This window comes from Gopherus flavomarginatus, chromosome 6 (genome assembly GCF_025201925.1).
Source record: "Gopherus flavomarginatus isolate rGopFla2 chromosome 6, rGopFla2.mat.asm, whole genome shotgun sequence".
Classification (NCBI taxonomy): Eukaryota; Metazoa; Chordata; order Testudines; family Testudinidae; genus Gopherus; species Gopherus flavomarginatus.
In genome coordinates, this window is record NC_066622.1 from 5811040 (window position 1) to 5832270 (window position 21231).

Genomic DNA, 21231 nt, shown 5'->3' on the forward strand with positions numbered 1-21231 from the left:
ATGAAGTTTTTGTGTATAAACTATGGTAGAAGTGTGTGGGTAACATCAGCCAACACAGTATTTGTACAGCACTAAGAAAGTCTAATGTGCTATACAGTTCAAGTATTCTGTAGCTTCATATAAAATAGTCAATGGGTGAAGGGTGGATAGTTTTTCAGACCCTTTCCTCTGGCCCTGTCCAGAGTGGTAAACAATTTTAAAGGGATGGAGGATTTTGATTGGGACCCTTTGGTATTCATTTTTGGATATGCAGCGCTGAAGAAATTTAGCTGGCTGTTTTTCTAAACGTGCTAATACAAAAGATGGTGAGAAACCCAGTATATCTTCACCTCCACTTCCTTCTTCCCAAACACACAGGATGTCTATGTGTGTGTGCATATGCTACTCTTGAGGGAATTCTGCACCAAAAAAATTAATATTCTGCGAACAAGGTTTTAAAATTCTGCAAAAATCTGCGTATTTTATTTGTCAAAATAACACCATATAATCACACCATTTTCAATTATTTGCTGAAAAGTATTTCGAAATACATTACCAAAAAAATTGAAAATGGTGTGATTATATTGTTGTTGTGTTTCTGTGTTGTTTTGACAATTAAATAAATTATGCAGAACTTTGCAGAATTTTAATTTTTTGGTGAAAAATTCCCTCGAGTTCCAGGGTTCTATGTGACAACAATCTGGGTGTAGGCAGCTTGGTGTGGTGTCTGGGTGGAGGGTGGAATCTGGATGCACAGGGACTTGGTGTGGGGGTTCTGGATGCAGGGCGGGCCCTGATGCAGAGGAGGCTCTATGGGGGTGGAATCTCTGTACAAGGAGCTGTTCCCCCTGTCCATCCAAACCCAGTGCATCTTGACTTGGAAAGCCTCCCCCTCACATACCCTGGCTGCAGAAAACTGTGCCCTGGGGGTAAGTGTCTGGGGCTTGATCTGACCCAGCTCCATCTCTTCTATGCTCCAGCTGGGACTAAGGTCCCTGGATGGCCAGAGCATCTCCTCACCGCAGTGATTTACCTCTCCCCCAGCTGCTCGAATAGACACCTCTGAGCTGCGGGGAAGGGCTGAGTGAGTACTGGTGCAGCTTCTCTTTGCTTCCCCGCAGAAACTGTTTTCTGCAAGGAAGTAAAGGGAATCTGCGGGAGGGCAGGGGTTTCTGTTGCACCGCAGTTACACAGGATTCCCCCAGGAGTAATATGCAAGCCCATGCGCACACATCCCTAAAACCCTTTCTGCACTGAAGAATAGAATCATAGAACTGGAAGGGACCTCTTAGGTCCCCTTGTCTAGCCCCCTGCACTCGGGGCAGGACTAAGTATTATCTAGACCATCCCTGACAGGGGTTTGGAGACTTTCAAGAGCAGGTTAGACAATGTCAGGGATTCCACAACCTTCCTATACAATTTATTCCAGTGCTTACCCATCCTGACAGGAAGTTTTTCCTAATGTCCAACCTAAACCACCCTTGCTGCAATTTAAGTCCATTGCTACTTGTCCTATCCTCAGAGATTAAGAATAATTTTTCTCCTTCCTCCTTGTAACAGCTTTTTATGTACTTGAAAACTATTATCATGTCCCCCCTCAGTCTTCTCTTCTTCAGACTAAACAAATGCATTTTTTCCCATCTTTCCTCATAGGTCATATTTTCTAAACCTTTAATCGTTTTTGTTGCTCTTCTCTGGACTTTCTCCTATTTGTCCACATCTTTTCTGAAATGTGGTGCCCAGAACTGGACACAATACTCCAGTTGAGGCCTAATCAGCATGGAGTAGAGTGAAGAATTATTACTTGTGCCTTGCTTACAACACTCCTGCTAATACATCCCAGAAGGATGTTTGCTTTTTTTGCAACAGTGTTACACTGTTTAGGGTGTAATCCACTAGGACCCCAGATCACTTTCCTAGGCTGTCATTTCCCATTTTTTTGTTTCCATTATTTGTCATTTCTTCACTTTAGGCATGTTGAATCATCATGACATGCATCTGACGAAGTGGGTATTCACCCACGAAAGTTCATGCTCCAAAATGTCTGTTAGTCTATAAGGTGCCACAGGATTCTTTGATGCTTTTACAGATCCAGACTAACACGGCTACCCCTCTGATATTTCCCATTTTGTATGTGAACAGCTGATTGTTCCATCCTAAGTAGAATACTTTGCATTTGTCCTTGTACTTGCATGTGCGTACAGTGTGGGGGTTATAGCTGCATATCTGTGGGGCTGTAGCTATGCCGCTGTGACCCTCCATAATATAGACAAGCTGTTGGCGATCTCTATCTGATTCCTCACAGAAAGGTTTCTACATTATAGAAACCATTGTCATAGTTGTTAGCATGACAGCTGTGTTGGCATGCTCAGCACACAGTTCAAGAATTGTGTGGGCCTAGAAACTGAATTGCTGTCTCACCCCTAAAGAGTGAATATGTTAGTTGGGTGGTGTGTGGAAGCTTGCATTGCCACTAGCAGTTTAGAACTTGTTTTGTGACTAAAAAGTTGTTTTGTATCCAAGCGTGTTAATTCAAAATCTTGCTTTACATTCACTTTAAAAAAGAGATGGTTTGCTGTGAAGTAGAATTGTGAAAAACACATTTGGGGTTTTTTTTTTTCATGTTAAAACCAAAAAAAATTCACTCTTTTATCTTTTTTTATTATTATTATTGTTGCTTGTGTATGTATACTGTATGCATAATAACATGTATCAAAAAGATTTCAGATACAAGAAATATTAGCCTCTAATTTAAATCTGTAAATTAGAACTAGATACTTTAACATAAATTAAAAAGGCAGTGATGAGGACGTCAAGGTTATTGTTAATGTCTGTCAGGACTGTTATGAACGATAAGAAAGTTATAAAATTATCTACCTACGCGGTGTAGTTGTAGCCATGTCGGTCCCAGGATATTAGAGAGACAAGGTGGGACGCTTTGAACTCTTTGTATCATTTTTATTTAAACATTCTCTAATAATCTTTTATTGGACCAATTTCTGGTGAGAGACGATAGAAGTTAGTCCAATAAAAGATACTAACTACTTCACCCACCTTATCTCTCTAATACCACTGTCTAGAAATGTAGAAGGGAAATGGGTGGAGTCATTGGTGATTGAGGAAAATGAGGTTGGGTGGAGATGTAAACTATTCAAAGAGTTTGGTTTGCTAAGTAATTTCAGAAAGTAATTTCAGAGCAGGACATCTGATGGTGTGGTTCTGTAGGAAACTGGCTAGCAAATCTTTTAGCTGTTTTCAGTTTATTTGGAGGTTGTTTCTTGTTTTAACCGTAATAAATGTGAAAGCTGCTCATCAGTATGACAAGACAGGTGATTTAATGATTACCAAACAGCAGTGTACTTATCTGATTCAACATGCCTAAAGTGAAGAAATGACAGAAATAATGGAAACAAAAAACCATATAAGGTAAAATATAAACATTGTCAAATTATATTAAGTAACAATATAGAAGAGTTGAGCTCATGTTTAAACGTGAAGAAAATAGTTTTCTTTGGATTTTTCAAAATCAAATTTTCTGCTGAACGAAATCTGTAATTTGTGGTTTTATTTCAGGATTTTTGAAAAAAGAGTGAGTCTCACCAGGTTTGGGAAAAATCACAAGTGCAGTGAAGTAATGCTTTTTATAAATTTTTCCAGTGCTTTTGTTGTTGTTTTTCGGAATATTACTAGAGAGAGAGAGAGTTTCTTAAAATACTATACAGCGTTTGGTGCTGTATGTTGCTTATACTTGATGTTCTTTGAAGCTTATCCTGGTGGGCTTTTTAGTTTCCACGGTAGAATATGCTCTTTCAAAATGTCACTTTTGTCAGACAAAGGGTAAACAAACTGCTCACAGAACTTAATGAGCTGATTTCCTCCCAAAGCATATTTGTGGTAAACTACAAGACAAGGTAGTCTGAGAGAGTTTTTTACTTCATATGTTAAAATTTTCTAGACCACATGCAATTAGATAAATTGAAATATAATTTTTACTCAAAATATACTAATTTAATATTTTAGCAAACTAGAAATCTATTTAAAATTTGAGCTGTTCTTTATTATGTGAAAGGATATTCATCATAAAACTAAATTTAAACTTTTCTTGAGGCAATAAAACATATATAAAATATTTAATTGTAATTTGTCAGTTATGACTGGTGTTTGTTATAGAATAAATATAATCAGTAAAATTGAATTGCAAATGCAGTTTCATATTTGACATACATAATACCTTGTTGTTGTTGGGGAAAGAAAAAAGTTGCTTTTAATAGAGTGAAGAAATGCACTTCTTCAATCAGTGATCATTAGTTTTAAGTCCTGAGTGGGGAAAAAATGCCATTGGCCACACAGAAAACTTTGTACAATTTCTTTTTGTGTCCTAGAGTAGACTGCTTATACTGTGTGTCTTCTACACTTTCAATATATAGTGCTGAAGATATGTCAAACGCACGTTGCTTTACATTCAGAAGAGAATTTGGGATTCCTCATTCTTCGTGTTTGAATACTTTACTTTTCCTTCAGCAGCAGTCACTGCAGAGTCTTACTCTGTTTAACCTGGTGTATGAACATCTCCTCTCTGTGGCTCTCTAATGGCATCCTGGGCTTTGTCTTGGGTTCCTTTCTCTTCTTTCCTCAAAGTCCATCCCTAGCGGATCTTTTTATAAGCTCTCATGGTTTCAGAGGACAGCTCGAAACGGATGGAAACTGATGGCTAGGTTTGAAAGTCGGTTCCAGTGGGTGCATTTTTTTCCTTTGGGTTTTTTTCCCCCTGAAAAATTTAATGTTCATAGTTCCACATACTTCAGCACATGGCTGCTCTTTGTGGTATGTGAAACCCGTTGCCATGGTTTCCTTAGTTTTTAGTGGAGATCCCAGAGCAGTGCATGGGTGTGGGGGGGAACACCTGGGCTGTTGGTTGTAGTTCAAGAGCTTTCACCAGCTTTTCCCATCCCGGACTGGATGCCAGCCAAGTGTCTGCAATGAGCCCTGTCCCTGCTAAGTAGCTAGTCTGGCTTCTGGCCCCATGGAAGGGAGGCAGCTCAGTGGTGTGAGAAGCAGCATGTTCTTGTGAGTTTTAAACATGGGTTTGCAAAGCAAAGGCTTCCTGTATTCTAATCTTTGCTAGTGACTACCTTTTGTGCTTTTGGCCAAGTCACTTAACGTCTCTGAGCCTCAGTTTCTACACCTATAATGGAGGATAATAATGGCTACCTACCTTATAAAAACAACGAGGAGTCCTTGTGGCACCTTAGAGACTGACAAATTTATTTGGGCATAAGCTTTTGTGGACTAGAACCCACTTCATCAGATACATGAAGGGGGGAGGGATAGTTCAGTGGTTTGAGCATTGGCCTGCTAAACCCAGGATTGTGAGTTCAATCCTTGAGAAGGCCACTTAGGAATCTGGGGCAAAAAATCAGTACTTGGTCCTGCTAGTGAAGGCAGGAGGCTGGACTCAATGACCTTTGGAGGTCCCTTCCAGTTCTAGGAGATAATCTATTATATTATATATTTTATGAAGTGAAAAATATGGGAGCAAGTATCAATATTTTTCACTGCGTGCATCTGATGAAGTGGGTTCTAGCCCATGAAAACTTATGTCCAGATAAATTTGTTAGTCTCTAAGGTGCCACAGGGACTCCTCGTTGTTTTTGCTGATACAGACCAGCACGGCTACCACTCTGTAACCTGCTACCTTATAAAGTGTCATAAGAGCTATGAATGAGACCTGTAATGGCGTTATCTGTTTAATTATTGAATGGTTGTAAAATGCTATAAAAGGGTTAAATATTGGAAAGAGAAAATGATACTGTATACTGTTCCTGAGTCTTTAGACTGGCATGTCTGGTGCCTCTACTCATTCTCATAGCTCTGGCATGCAGTGACAAATGAGACTAATGACTCTGTTCAGCTTCACTTCTGCTGTTATGTGGGCAACAGTAAAATTGTTCAGAATGTCAGTTTCACCTTTCCACTCTTTTGGAAAACTCTGTAGGGAGGACCTTAAAAAAAAAAAAAAAAGAATGTGGAAGGGATAAACTAGTAAAGACCACTTTATCCTCTCTTTGCAGCTCTAGGGTTGGAGGTAGAATAGGAAAGAACACACCCAACCTTGCCACGGCCGGGAGGAAGAGAGGAGACAGAAAATACCTGCTCCTTTCAGTCTGCAGAGAGAAGGGGAGCTTCATGTTGTCAGATACCTGTTAGCTAGAGGCTGATATGAAAGACAGAGCCCAAGACCAGCACCAACGCTCTTCCCAGCAGCTGAAAGCTGTAGATTGGGCTTCTCATCAGGAGTTGCCATCACCTGATTGTCTCACTACACAGACTCTTTAGCTTACCTCCCCCTCCTCCACTCACACACTTATTCAAGTGTTGTGTCTGTCTTTGGGTATGGCTACATTTGGAATTTCAAAGCGCTGCCCCGTCAGCGCTTTGAAGTGTGAGTGTAGTCAGAGCGGCAGCGCTGGGAGAGAGCTCTCCCAGTGCTGCATGTAAACCACATCCCTTACGGGTGTAGCGCGCTGCTTCCCTGATTACACTGACGCTTTACAGCGCTGTATCTTGCAGCGCTCAGGGGGGTGTTTTTTCACACCCCAGTTGCAGAGCTGTAAAGTGTGAGTGTAGCCAAGGCCTTTGACTAGCAGGTTTTAGTCCTCTGTCTTCTGCCTAGTAGGGGTCTGGTAAACTTTCTTTTTCTTCTTTTTCTTCTTTTTTTTTTAACCCAGGTTAGAAATGATATACCCAAGCTGATTTTAATCAAGATATATAACCCCATTAACTTTTTTCTTGGATTTGACAGAGATAATTGTTATCAGTGTTGCTATACTTGACCCTTGTAATAGGTTGTAGAAAGCTGATATGTTCTGATATCGCATGTAACTTAGTATCTCAGAACCTTCAATGTAATATACACATTTGGTTGCTTTTTCTACATTATAGATTGAACATAAATCTAAGCCTTATTTGGTTACTATAAACTGGAACTGACAGCTGACCAAACTAAAAATTTGACATCAATATTTAAGTCATGTATACATATTTTGTTAACTTGTAAGTGTGTTGTTTTTTTGAAGGCAGAAAGATAGACTGCTTAAAAAATACACAAAGTCAAAGATGGCGTGTGTTTACATGTCAGGGTTTAATGCAGATGAGAAAGGAATGTTTTGAACCTGGCTCCCAAACCATTGTACCTGGGCTTTTTTGTAGAAGATGGCATTAGCTCTTACGTCTTTTGAACGGATGGGTCTTCATTATATTTAGCAATCTATTTGGCAGTTGACTAATTTTTCTCAGTAATGAAGTGCCTGCAGGTCATCTAGGACTCTCTTAACTAATGTAAAAATACTTTATACAAATAGTGGGAATTCCAGCTGATATCAGTAATCCCAAACCCCTCCTCCTGTAATGCTTTAATAGTCAAAATAAAACTTTCTAGACCCTCTGGTTTTTTACACATGGGCTAGCAATCTGCCAAGCATATTGTCAAATAGGTGCAGGTGGTATTAGACATATACTCAATCCAAGTTAATCTCTCTGATTTAGCAAATTATCATTGGCAACTTTAGCAGGTTCCATTTAGACATGCAGGCAGTTCTCATACAGTAGTTTCCAGCAGCAGGATTTTAGTTTCTAGGTCCAGTAACAGCTAGTTTAATTTCTTTTTGGCAGAGCTTTGTGAAATTCTATACCTTTTGCAAGAATCATTTTGGCATATTCCCAGAAAGGCTCAAAGTTTAGTATGGGATTTATTTCAGAGAAATCTTTCAAGTGATTACTTAGTTATTTTTAAATAGAACATCATTAAATAGAAAAGTACTACCACCTGGAAAGAAGCTCACTGGAAATAAACCAGAGTTATAGGCAGGACTTGAAATGTATATCCATAACCTATTAAGTACTATGCCTCCTAGCCAGGATGAAAAATAACAAAGGTCCACATCCTCTGCAGTTTTACAGAATAAAGTAGTTGTGTACGTTGTTTATTTAAATGTCACAATCAGTTCATATTTAGAAGCATTTCTTTACACATGTAAGAAGTATAAACTTTGTTAAATGAAAGTTTAGTTTTTGAAGAAGTTGATGGAAGTTTCCTGGTAAAACTGCTTCCTTGTTGTGGGCACATGGCTTTTTCAAGCCATGAATGTAGGTATAAAGCAATCGTTGGTAGCAGTATCTGATAAAATACAGTAGTGTTGAATTTCAGACTTAAAAACCAAGGAAAGTCATTGTACAGTTTATTGCTTAATCTGTAATTCATATTACTGTATGTGCTATAATACTTAAAATGTAAAATTACCATGGTATGCTTTCTTCTCTCTTTGCCTCAGATTGATTAGTACAAATTGAATTTCATGCTACCGTGCCAGAACAGATAGCACGCAATGCAGAAATCACCTAATGATTTGAAACACAGTGGAGAGAGAATATCTTCTCTTCTATTTGAGAGAACTTGAAGGAGAAATATTTTCAAATGAAGGAACTGTGTAAAGATATCAAGTCTTCCAGTGAAAATCCCAATCCTGCCCAGTGAGCCTTCTGCTTAAATCCCACGGTTTGGAACTACATGTGGATGGTTCTCTTTTCAGGGTTGATGCCTAAAAGGGGAAAGTGAGGAGGAAGAAGCAACAGTTAGTACAGTATTGGTGGGGAAGAAGCAAGAGTCATCTTCATCTTCCTATGGAAAAGCAAATCTTAGGCATGAGGGAAGAATAATTTAACTAAATGCAGCATATTGTTAAACAGAACTGAGGGAGTATCCAGAACAAAAAGGTTACCCATGGTTTAATTTATTAAATTTGCTATTAAGTGTACATAACTAAAGTCCCACTTAGGAAGTTTTAAGGACTAATTTGGGTTTGTTCTAAAATGACCAGCACTGAAATAGTTAATAATATTGACTTTTAAATCATCATATTAAGTTTCATTATTTAGATCTTATTAAGATACATGGTTAAGGTCACAGCACTCTTAGAGTTATTGTTTCAGCCTGTCTGCAAACTCAGGAAAAGCAATGCTGCATCGATTTACATGCTGTGTATGTTTGGAAGGGTTTCCTCACTGCTGTAAGAGCTCTTTCTAGTTCCTAACCACTCCTTCAGTCTGGGTCCCAGCCAGAGGAGGTGGCATGCATCGAGAGGGTAGGCCAGAGGCATGGAGGAATTGGCATGGAGCCCAGAGCAGCACTGTACATGCAAGTTTGAAGCTGCAACCTGTTTGCGGGAGGAATGCAAGGAAGGTGGATGGAGCCTTATTCCAGAGAAGAAAAAGAAATAAGGTTCCTATTGGCATGGAGAGGAGAGAGGGAATGGTAGCCCATAGTTTAAAACATCTAAGACAAGGATTCACTATTAAAAGGACACTGTCAAAAGGTTTCATTCTGAAATGTGACCAACTATAAACTAGTTATATGTTTATAAGGCCTTCCTGGCTTGTTTCTTTTGGGAAGTATGCGTTCTCATGACTGTACACTATTCCAAGAAATGCAAACCTCAGATGAACACCACAGTACTTATAATCCTAGAAAGGAGCATTCTGGGAATCTCTTTAAACACTGGTAAGTATTGAACTACAAAGATAAAGAGAGACTTCTTTTTTTTTTCCCCAACTATCAAAATAAAGTTTACTTTCATGCATACGTATAGTTTCATGTTGCACAGATTCTGTCCTCCTCTCATTCACTTCCAACCCTCTCCTCACAAATAATCATCTCCCTTTTCTCACATATTCTCTTGTTGTGTGTGAGCAGTGCACAAACCACACAACACTTCTCCAGGCCTGCAGCACGGTTACTATGCTGAGGGAATGTAGGAGCACGGTGCAGTATCTGCCTAGAGAAAGGGGAGCAAGAGCCATAGGACTCATGGTGACACTAGCAGCAAAAATAAGTCTTTATCAGTAGAGCCTTTCCAGGCTAGAGTTCAATCGTTGTAATCTGGGTGGACATGTCCAGGGAGGAGGAGAAATGTGCAAAAAAAACCCATAGGTGTGGATAAACTTGAGAGGAGGTGAGATAGTGTGAGGATAAATGGATGGAAAGAAACACGAAAATGAAGGGGAATAGCTTTTAAAAAAAAAAAAGCAGAGTCAAATGCAGAACTGAAATAAACATAGTGAAAGAGGAAAATACAGTGAGGAGGAAGATAAGCAGATGAGGGGAAAATAGGCTTAAAGTAGAAAAATCATTAAAAACCAGATGGAATTATACAAACTAGCACATTTTCTCCTTAGAAAAATATTGAAGACAGGAGGGGAAAGAGGATTACAATAAAAAATCTATCTCGTCTGCTTCCTTTAAAATTATTTCAGCGAAAGCGATCACATTAATATAATTTGTGATTGCATCACTTTACATAATTCTTTATGCACTGGGCCCATTTTGGATGTGTCTCTCACTTCATCACACGTTGCCTGTGACGATGATGGGCGCATATATCCACACACGTGCACACACACTATTACTAGAATGCTTCAGTATGCAGTTTTGTTTGTGCCTCTCTTCAGTGCATTTTCTCCTGTTGCGTATGTAAGAAACGTAGAATTAAAATTAAGTAACACTTCTTAGAAAATATGGGGCACTTAATGTATGGGTGTGGCTTCTGCTCTGATCAGTAGGATGTATCACTGCTTTTAGAACAGCATGGAGAGGAATGCCCTCTGACTTCAGAATATATATGTCCAGGATTGTTACTAGAGGGAGGAAAATCGTTCACGCCAGGCCTACACAAAACACAATGCTTTGTGCCTACTTGCTCCTTCTGCTGGCCATGCAGCAAGCAAACAGCATTCCCAAAGCTGTGTTCTCATCTTTGACAATGGTACACACAATCATAGCAAGCCAAAAAGCTGTATTAATGTTATGCTTTTGTAGAAACTCAAGAGAAAGATAATGCGTACCAAATAGAAAAAAAAAATAATTCAAGCTTCTAATTATATAGACTTTTTAAATTACTGAGTATTTATTTACATGTTCATTGATTACCAGTTTTCTTTGACCTTTCAGCTACTTCCTGATAGTGACAATATTATTAATTCTTGGAAAAGTGCTCCAGACTTACAAAAACAAAGCAAAGAAACTGACATCTAATACACATCTCATATATTTAAAGCCTACAAACTGTGTTTTTTAAGTATGACCAGAAGAGGGAGTATATAACATTTCCTATGTAATATCATCTGCCAACATATTGTCAAATTTCTAATCAGTAAAAATGTGATTTATTTATTTATATATATACTATATATATAGCTTAAAAAATAAGTAAACCTTAATAGCTTATTGAAACTCACAGTATTAAGAAAACAGAATTAATGCCAAAACTAGCTGTACCATTAACTCAGTGTGGCTTTTTGCATGATTAAGTCGAACAGCATTTACTCTGTAGGATAATTTTCTAAAAGTGGTAAAAGCATAACCTCTTTGGAAATAATTTAATTTTAAGTAATTGATCAAGTATTTATGAAAATACTGACAAAGTCCTAAATATCTAATTGTAATGATTAGTGAACCAAAATGAAAGACACTTTTTGCTCTAGATTATATGACTAAATTGGGTAATTTAAAACTGATCTTGCAAACCTGTATGTGAGTAGTCCTATTGAAGCCAATAGGATTGCTTGTGCAACACGGGAACATTCACATTTCAGGGTTTACAGTACAGTTTTTATCACTTAATACTGAGATCATCACCTCCCTACCATAATTACACACACCATCATTTCTCTCATATGCAATCTTCGGATATCCTTGTGGCAATTGCGTACCTGGAAAATTAATATTAGGAAAATATTTACTCTGTTAATGCAGGTTGGAAAAAGGAGGACTAGAACCAGAAATACATCAAAACTTTTTGCAGATTACACCTCTATCCTGATATAACACTGTCATCGGGAGCCAAAAAATCTTACTGCGTTATATCAAAGTTGCTTTGATTCATGTTATATCAGGTCTCATTATATCGGGGTAGAGGTGTACTTGTTTACAGGTAGACCTAGCCATAACTCAGGATATCTGGTTTGGGAGAAATTTTGATTTTTCTAAAATTTAGTTTTGTTCCATATTGGATTGTAGCCAAATATTTTAGAAACTTCATGTGATCTAAAAATTTTTTCCTCTGGATTTCCAGAAGTGAAATTTGCTCCTAAGACAGCTGCTGCCAAGTTAAATTGACGTTCGTGTCAGTTTTGTGGCTCCTAAGGTCTGGGGCTTTGGGACTGCTCCACGATGCATACTGCCTGAGGATGCCAGGGCTTCCAGACTCCAGGGGCAACTGGTGAGAGCCACAGACCCTGAAAACCCTTTCCAGGATCTCTAGACTTCCAGTTCTGCAGCAGGGAACCTGGGAGTCTTGAGAGCCCCTGAGTGAGCTGGGCCTTCCAGGCTCCCAACTGTGGAGTGAGGAGCAGAGCTGCAGTTAGAGTTGCAGCTCCAAGGACTTCCAGTCTTTCAGCTCCATGGCAGGGAGCCTACAAGCCCTGGCATGATGGGCCTGCCCTGGAGCAACAAACTCTGGAAACCTAGGATCTCCATCCTGGGGCAGCCTAGAATTCCAGGCCTCTCCGCAGCTCACTAGGCAGCTGGCAGGGAACCAGGCAGTTTCTAGCTCGCATTCACAAAACACTTCAGGTTTAACTAATTGGCATTTTCTGATGAAACTTGGTTTAATCGGAGAATGTCCAATTGGCTCTACTTACAGGAATGGTCCCAAGTCTGTTTAGATAATTGCAAGAAAATGTCAGCTCGGCTTCTAAATTTCTAGTATTGCTTTTTCTGTAGTACTATAAAAAGTATCACAGTAACAACAATGGAGGCTAGGTGCTTCTAGAGTTCCGAACTCTGCAGTCTGTCTAGTTGTAATAAATATTGTAATATTTAATAATTTTAACAAGTAATGTTATACTCATTACCTAATTTTGGTTTTCCATGTGTGCCCTTTTCTATAACAGCTAGGTGTGTACTGAACATGCCACTTATAAAACATTAATATGTTTTATTATGATTTCCTTTGGAAAATAATGTGGGCTCTGCACTATTCATAGATTCATAGACTCTAGGACTGGAAGAGACCTCGAGAGGTCATTGAGTCCAGTCCCCTGCCCTCATGGAAACTCCCCAGAAACTATAAATCCTTTCAAGGTTTAGGAAATTTAGAAGACAGAAAATTAAAATAGATAAATGTAATATTAAACTTGTCCACACAAGTCTAAGATGCCATCATAGCTGAATATGTGAAATACCATTGAGTAGTTGGGATAGTAATAATGATACCCAAAATATTACATTAGTTCTTTTTGATAAAATTGGAAGGATTTTTGGTTCCCATCTGGAGGATGCAGGTTATGTGCAGTTTTTGACAAACTAATAGTTTTAGGTTCTTTATACCCTAAAATTTATGCAGTGTTCTGGTCCCAAAAGTTCATGTGGTGGCTGTGTAGCAGATTGATATATTGAGAATACAGGTCACTCCATTGCACAATGCTAAAAGAAGTTTGGAGAAAAAAAAATGTTGTGTACCTAGTATTGTGGGGCTGCTCAAAGGTAAAGAGCTCATGTAAATTTCCTGCCTGCTGTTACTCCCTGAACTTGGTTCTGTCTTTCTATTGCCTTCTCCCTCCGGGCCCAGTCCCCCGCAGTGGTGTAATGCAAGCTACAAGAGTTACTCCAGTGCCTTAATAACTCATTTCTTTGGCACAGGTTGGGGTGGAATAAGGACTGGCTTTGAGAATTTCTTTCCTCAGTTAATAATAAAATAAAACCTTTTGTTTCTGTGGTATTGGGAGACTTTCTCATTCCACTCCCTGATTGCTGGGAATTGGCATTGGGCAGGACTTCTGCAGAGGCAGTGCAGTTCCCATGTAATTGAGCTTCCTCTTACTACAGGCAAGTGCTGTCAGGAAATATTTGGCTCATAGCTCTGAAATATACAGAGTGGCCTTAAAATGTGAGACTTCTCTTTCAGCTAGATATACTTCATGTACCTCTACCAGAAAAGAATGTTCTCCTGATCTTAGGAGGTAGCATTCATGGTTATGTGAATTCCTAAGGGGGCTCCAGTAATTCCCAGGAACCTTGTCTGTCAGTCAGATGAGGCTTTAGTCTGTAATCAACATTGTGCAGCTATTTCAGTGGGTGGGGTAGGTGATGTATCTCCCTTCAACAAAGGCTCCTGACTCCTTAGCTGTCACCTCTCTTGGGTGGAGACCTGCATCTCTTTCCCTCTTGAGCGAGGGTTTTTCAGGCTGTACTGTTCCCTATCTATACTGTGATATACCCAGGAAGCCAGACTGTCTAAACAGGCCAGGGTCTGCTTTGCTTTCTCTTCAGTGGCTGAGAGTAGCATACTGCCTGTAGTTATGAGATACTGCGCAACTCTTTATAAGCAAGCACATTTATTTTTAAGGCAAAAGCATTACAGAGAAAACACAATAAAGACAATAAAAGAACCTATACGCATGCTAAACAGCTTAGCAGAGGTCACCGCAACCCCAACTTTAGGCTCTGTAGGTGTCAGACCTTCAAAACCCACAACTGGGTTTCCCCCATAGTTAAAAGTTCATAACTGCCTCATTTTTAGAACCAGTAACCAACCATGAATAGTTCAGTCTCTCCTTTATACAGTGTCAAAGAGTCCTGTGGCACCTTATAGACTGACAGACATATTGGAGCATGATCTTTTGTATTCACCCACGAAAGCTCATGCTCCAATATGTCTGTTAGTCTATAAGGTGCCACAGGACTCTTTGCTGCTTTTATAGATCCAGCCTAAGACGGCTACCCATGGTCTGGTGGATCAAAGCAAGTTCGATATAACGCGGTTTCGCCTATAATGTGGTAAGATTTTTTTGGCTCCCGAGGACAGTGTTATATCGGGGTAGAGGTGTATATTGACCCACAAATGGCCCAGGATCAGGAGAGTGGCTCTTAGCTACCTTTGTGCAAACCTTTGCCCATATAGTAGTTGCACTGTCTCTTCCTTGACCACAACCCAGCATCTGGACCCCAAAGCCGTCTATCTTCTTATCAACTTCTAAAAATATTCCTCATTTTTTTGTTGCTCAGGGAAGTGGTATAACTTATGTCTGTCCATAATACGGTAAGCCTCAGTGTCCGCATCACGTTAGTCACAGAGTGAACATTACAGCAACTGTCACTCACTAAATTTTGTGTAGTATGGACTCTGACTGCTGCTGAGGAGGGAGTGTTTTTCTAGGCAGCGTGCTTCCCATAATGGCCAGATTCATAGCGATAGTGCAGTGGGGCCAGTTGCTGATCTTTGATAGCAATCACTCTCTCTCTCCAGAGCCACCAGTTTGTATACAGGGAAGCAAGAGGCTTTTTGGCTATTTAGAACATGCTAGAAACACTGGGAAGGCACTGAGCTGCTTCCTGCTTCTGCAACCCAGCCCCGATTGTCCTAGTAGCAATGTTCAGCAATAGCTGAGATTGAAAACGTTTACTAGAAATCTATTTCTGTAAAATTTGTAATGCTTTCAAATAGTAAAAAATAAAATAAAAAATAATCTATAAAACAGTTTATAAGCGTTAGTGTATGTATGATGTGTGTGTTTAGTAATATATGATTTTTGTATAAATGTACCTGCATATGCAGAGTTGATATTCATGTGACAGACTGCAGAACGATGTAACTTGATCGTACGCCAGTGAATTTATCTCACACCTCCTCTCTGCCCCCAATTCATCTTTCTAGGATTTACGCTAATTTTCCAAAGATGGAGCAGCATCCAGGAGCTGCTGGTTTTTTTTTCTTAAAATCAACTTACCAGAGACATTTCCTCCTTTTCTCCCACTCTCAACACCCCCCCACCTACCCCCCCAAAATGAACAAAAACAAACAAACCAAAAGCAAACACAAACAATCGTATGAGGCTGAGGAGAGGAAACACTGAATCCTGGGTCAGTGGCAGTTTTTCTAGACATGAAAATGTCATGACTTCCAAAGTCAATTGTTTGGTGTCCCTACAGGGACTAGAAACAGAAGCTTATGCTATTGGGCTGAGAGAGTTCAGAGGAAAACATGGAGCACCCACTTCTAGCTCTGGAAAAAGAGATATCAGACTTTAAAATCTGATATAAGGTACAGTCGTTTTTTAATGGGTCTTTTTGATCCCTGTGTAGTTGGTCTCGTGTCACATTTCACAGGCTAACTGCACCTCCTCTCCCCCCCCCCCCACCAGTCTCTTTGAGTGTACCCCCTCTCAAGTTTTAGATCTGTCACCCCTATCTTTAGGTGGAATCACCTAATTGTCCTACTGTCCAAGCAAGTCTGGACTGCAGTCCCCTGTGATCAACTGTGATTACCTCAGGAGGCCTGACTTAAGCTCAGACCCTGCAGTTCTGTTCCTTCTGGGAGCAATGATGGAGGTAACCAGTAATCAAGCAGCCTCCTTAAAGCAAAATATTATTTACAACAAAAGCATTTCAGAGACAACCAGTTTTAAACAATTAAACAAACTACATGCATGTCTAGATAACAGATCTCTTTCATATGGACCTCCCCAGAGACCTCTGGGGTCTGCTGTCCTAGACCATTTCCTTAACTCACAAACCATTTCTCTCTCCTTCAGGGGAGAGTCATTTAAATGCTGCCTACTAATCCTTTGGATCAGAACCTTTCGCCAAGACCAAGTACTATTTTAACATTTATAGCCCTGTGATCCGTTAGTTCCTAGTGTTGGCAGAACAAGGCTTTTGAGGAGGATGTAAGTTCTGCAAAACTTTCATGTATGGTAGGGTGTCCTTATCTGGGGCCTTTATCTTCCTCTTGGGGCCAGTTCTCCCTGAATTCTATCATTATAGGTGTTTCAGAAACATTCCCCTACCCCAGTATAAGTTAGATCAATACATTCATACAAGAAATTCTAATAACCCACTATAGTTATGCAATAACTAACTCTTAGCTTTAGATTATTATTTAACAGCTACACAACCATCACACATGGTAAATAAGATATCTGGATTTACAGGGAGCATGATACAAAAAATAGTCCTATTAAATGTATTTAAAGCTCTCTAACCATTCCTAAAACAGTTTTTTTGCATCATGTATGAAATATGCAGAATACATTATATTGTGCTATAATGGTTTCATTTGCATTTCTTTGCGGTGATTTGCATTATATAATGTTGCCACTGACAAACAGTGTGGTCATCCTAAAACTCATGCCAATACAAACCTTTCTACCATGCTATTTGGTATTCCATGTGTGCATAATAATATTAATGCACTGACATACATCCTCCTTTTTGTATTGCTATATACACGCAGTGAAGAGATGGGGGCATGTTTTTCTTCACGCTCTGCTGATCCAAGGGAAGCCATTTTTCTCCCATTACTGTAATTCTAGTGTAGTTTAAATTGACGTTACTCTGCTGGGTGATCTTACAATAACAAAGACCAGGAAACTCGCTTTCTCTGCAGAGGCACATCACACTGTTTCTTCCTCTCCCTGCTCTTATCTGTTTGCTCCATTCTTGTAAGCAGGCTGACACTTAGAAAGCAGGATTCTTGTCATTTTCTGTATTTTGCCTATTCCCTAGCATGGAGCAGACAAACGAGAGTGTGTTGGGGAGGGCTGAGGCCAGCGTGACGTGGATGCGCACAAACTAAACCACAGCTCATAGGGCTAATTTTAGGCTTCTTAACCTAGAAATGGTCCTGTTAACTGGCAGATTAAATTGTTTATCTCAAATATATATTTTGTTATGTTTTTGAGAATTTTGAGCAATATTTTTAGAAATCAAAACTTAAAAACCTATTAAGCCCTTTATTATAATAAGGAAATTAAACTCAACGCCTTTTTCAATTTTATTATCGTACGGACAGTACTTTTTGTTTGTTTGCTGTAGCAGAAAAGCCCTTTAAAATGTCATTAAGTTGTGGGACATACATTGGGCAGTGTAAAGGCAAAGTTTTGTGACAAAATAAATAGAAATTTACTAAAGACAGAGTGTAAAGTTGCTTGGAAGCTTCCATATCATGCTCCACATGTCAGCCAGCTATGAAGGAGTTACGGAAAATGTGTGAAAAAAGCTCAAATACTGTGTTAGTGAATATTTGTGTTGCTAGCACAACGTAAAGAAGCATAAAATCACAGCACTTTCCCTCCAAGCAATTGTATGGCCATTCCATTATCCTTTTCCAAACTTCTCCCCATGGAAAATTACCCCACCATGCTTCCTAATTCCCCTCCCTGCCGCTGTTTTGCCATTATTTGACTCCCCAACCTCCAGTCAGCAGCAGGATGATTTTATAAATGCCACTGCCTTAGAATGAAACTGACTGTGATTGCATGATCCTAGTCCGTGGCCTGCTCTGCAAATAAAGCACTTCTGTGATCGTCACCTTGCTGCTCCTTAAAAGGGAATAGACAGAAATGAAGAAAAATAAATGTGAGCTGGCAAGGGGACAAAGACAACGATGTTGATATCCCCCACAATAGTTGAATTCTGTGTACCACTAAAGATAAGTAGGAGGACTACCAGAATCTAATTGTTGGTGGTGCACTAAAATACTAAGCAGCAAATGCCAAACAAACGAAACTTATATGCCGCTGGTAACTAATTTTAACAGTGGATTATAGATGGAGTGAAGTAGATTTTCACATTGAAAATCCAGGCAAATGTCTTTGTCATATCAAATTGTTTTTTCATGTGGTTAATGGTCAGATAGCATTTACCACTCTTTCTTGAAGTTCCTGGGAAAGGGAAATACTGATTGCTATCTGGTGTTTTAAACATGCAAGACCTGAAGTGAGCTTCAGCAATGCCTTGATTTATTTGTTTCTAATCTGTTTGATTAGAATAGTAGTCCCCAGGCTCTGTGCTTTCCTGAAAAGGAAGTTGCTGAATGCTGTTCCTTGCTTCTGCTAGCCATTCGTGGTGGTAAAACAAGTAAACTTACAACACAAAGATACTTGTACAAGCCAGATGTCTTTCCTCTGGGCACCTTTGTGTTTCAAAGACGGAAGCCGTTGTTTACTTTTTAAAAATTTCAAGGCAATTTGATATCTGTGAAAAGAAATCTTGGCTTTAATAATAGTTTAAAATAAAACAAAAGCACAACCAAACGAAACCACCCACAACCCTCTTCTCCTGTATTCTTTTCTTTCAGGTAGTTTACGGAACTTTTTAAGTGACTACTCAGGAAATAGGGTTGAAGGTAGTTATTTAGCACTAGCTGGGTAATTTCAGAAATATTTGGAGAGGTGAATAATAAACAAATACATGACTTCAGGTGTTAACCACACTTCTGGCTGGCAAACTGTCAGACATACCAGTTTTTTCTTTCTGCTGTGATGTAGATGGGATGCTTGAATATTGATTTTAAAACATTAAATGGGATAGGCAGAGTTAACAGCAAAGTACTTAATATTAATCAGTTCTATGTTAGTCTAAAGTCATAGGCATATAATCACTATTTCACTTGTTAGTACCCATACAATAATTGTGCAGAAGGCATTCATATTTTTCTTTTAGAGCTTTGGCATAAAAATAGCATATAAAAGGTTTGTATAATGTGTACTACAATCTGAAAATATTAAAAACTGCAGTGTACTGTGGTAAAAGGAACTGATTTCAAGATTTTTGACATGCAGAATGCAAAGTAATTTTAGAGATTCATTCTGTACTTGAGTATTATAAACATGATAGCTGTAAACTGGGGTATTAATATTCTTGGTAATATTAGATGGTTTTAAGTATTGTATGTTTATTGTAATATACAATCTGCATACATCCGTTAATATACCTGGGGTGCTAAGGTTACTTTAAAGAAACTGTCAGAAAATTGAGATAGCATGTCAGTGTGATAAATTGTTTAAGTGCTGCCTTCTCAAACTCTGACAAATTGCTGTGAAAATAGAGGGATTAATTTACATCAGCAAGGACTCCTGGTATCACCATATTAAATAAAATTAGACTCCACCTCCTGTTTTACTATTTATCTGCCAGGACCTTTGTGATTCAAGTGCACTTTACTGTAGTAGCAAATGTTACATAAACCCAAACATGGAGCTTGTTTGGAGTTTGTGGGCAGACCCAATTTATGATGCAAGGCTTTAGTAGCAAGGGTGCAATGAAGCACACTCAAATTATGTGAATGGGAGTTAACAAGAAGGCTTTCCAGAACAGCCTTTCTCTTTGCACAGGGCTGAAAGCTCTGGGTAACTTTTCTTGTGCAGTTTTCAGAGGCAGGAGTTGGCAAAGAGCCCAGATCTGCATGGAGTTTGCAGAAGGTTGGTATAGTTCTGTACTAACACTACATGGAACTAAAAGACGTAAACTTTGTGCGTTTTCTAAGTTTGTTTATACTTTACCAGGGGTGGAGTTAAACACTGGTGAAGTTGTGTAGAAGGCCTTTGTAGAGTTAGTTGATCAAAGTGGATAATCTCAAAATGAGGGATTAACTGCTGCAAACAGCCCACATAAGCCATTCTGAAATGTCATTTGAGAGATTTGGCCAAAGTTCAAAAGCAGATGGGAGTTGAGTTTGCTATTAACTCAAAATGCTGAGGTTTGCACTAAACCATCTAAGTATCTTGAAACAATAGTTCTTTTAAAACTGTACTCTAAAGTAATATGATTGTTTACGTAGTAGATGTCTAAAATTGGAGTTAACATTTTAAAAAGTTTTAACTGGGGATGGGGTTGGGGGGGAAGAAGTACTGTATTTTATTTGCGGTAACTGTGGTTTCATGACACAGGAAGTGCTGAAAACAGAGCATAATCTGTTAAATTAAAACTGTTTCCCTACAGAAATGTGAAATCCAAAACAAATTATCTAAAGTAACTCTTTTAACGAGGACAGGAACAGCAGTTAAACATTTAAAAAGGTAGATTGTAATCCTGTACAATTCAGTATCATTTTGTCAATTTATGAATTAAGGAGATACACTAGTAAGAACATGTTTATTTTAACTGTCTTCCTAGTAGCACCCAGCAGTGTAATTTAAAAGTCAGAGATTTAATGCATTCCCTGTTATAAAGCCAGGTCTTTTGTTTAAGGTGGGCAGCATGATCGTTTTCCCTTTAATGGTATTCAGTGGGCTGAAATATAAGAATAAATTATTAGTCTAAATGTATTGAATACTACAGTTATATTTTTTTTTATTTCTAGATGTGCATTAATTTTTAGTTCTAGGTTGTCGTATCCCAGCTGGCTGCTGGGCTCTTTTAAAATAAAATTTAAAATGGCTGAGTGAGACTTTGTGTGTACTAAAACTTTGGTTGTAACA

The 21231-nt window shown here is 38.9% G+C and overlaps 1 protein-coding gene across 4 annotated transcripts in view; it reads left to right on the forward strand.

The window, feature by feature from the left end:
* Positions 1-21231, forward strand: part of ATXN7 (ataxin 7) — a 136489-nt gene that overhangs the window by 76112 nt on the left and 39146 nt on the right. The window contains exon 1 of one of the 4 annotated variants that reach the window (XM_050957323.1): positions 20000-20232. The exons of the other annotated variants lie outside the window; for them this stretch is intronic. Within the exon in view, the coding sequence (XP_050813280.1) occupies positions 20097-20232 (136 nt within the window). The 5' untranslated portion in view covers positions 20000-20096. Of the gene's footprint in view, positions 1-19999; positions 20233-21231 lie in introns of those variants that run through there. 4 annotated transcript variants of the gene reach the window in all.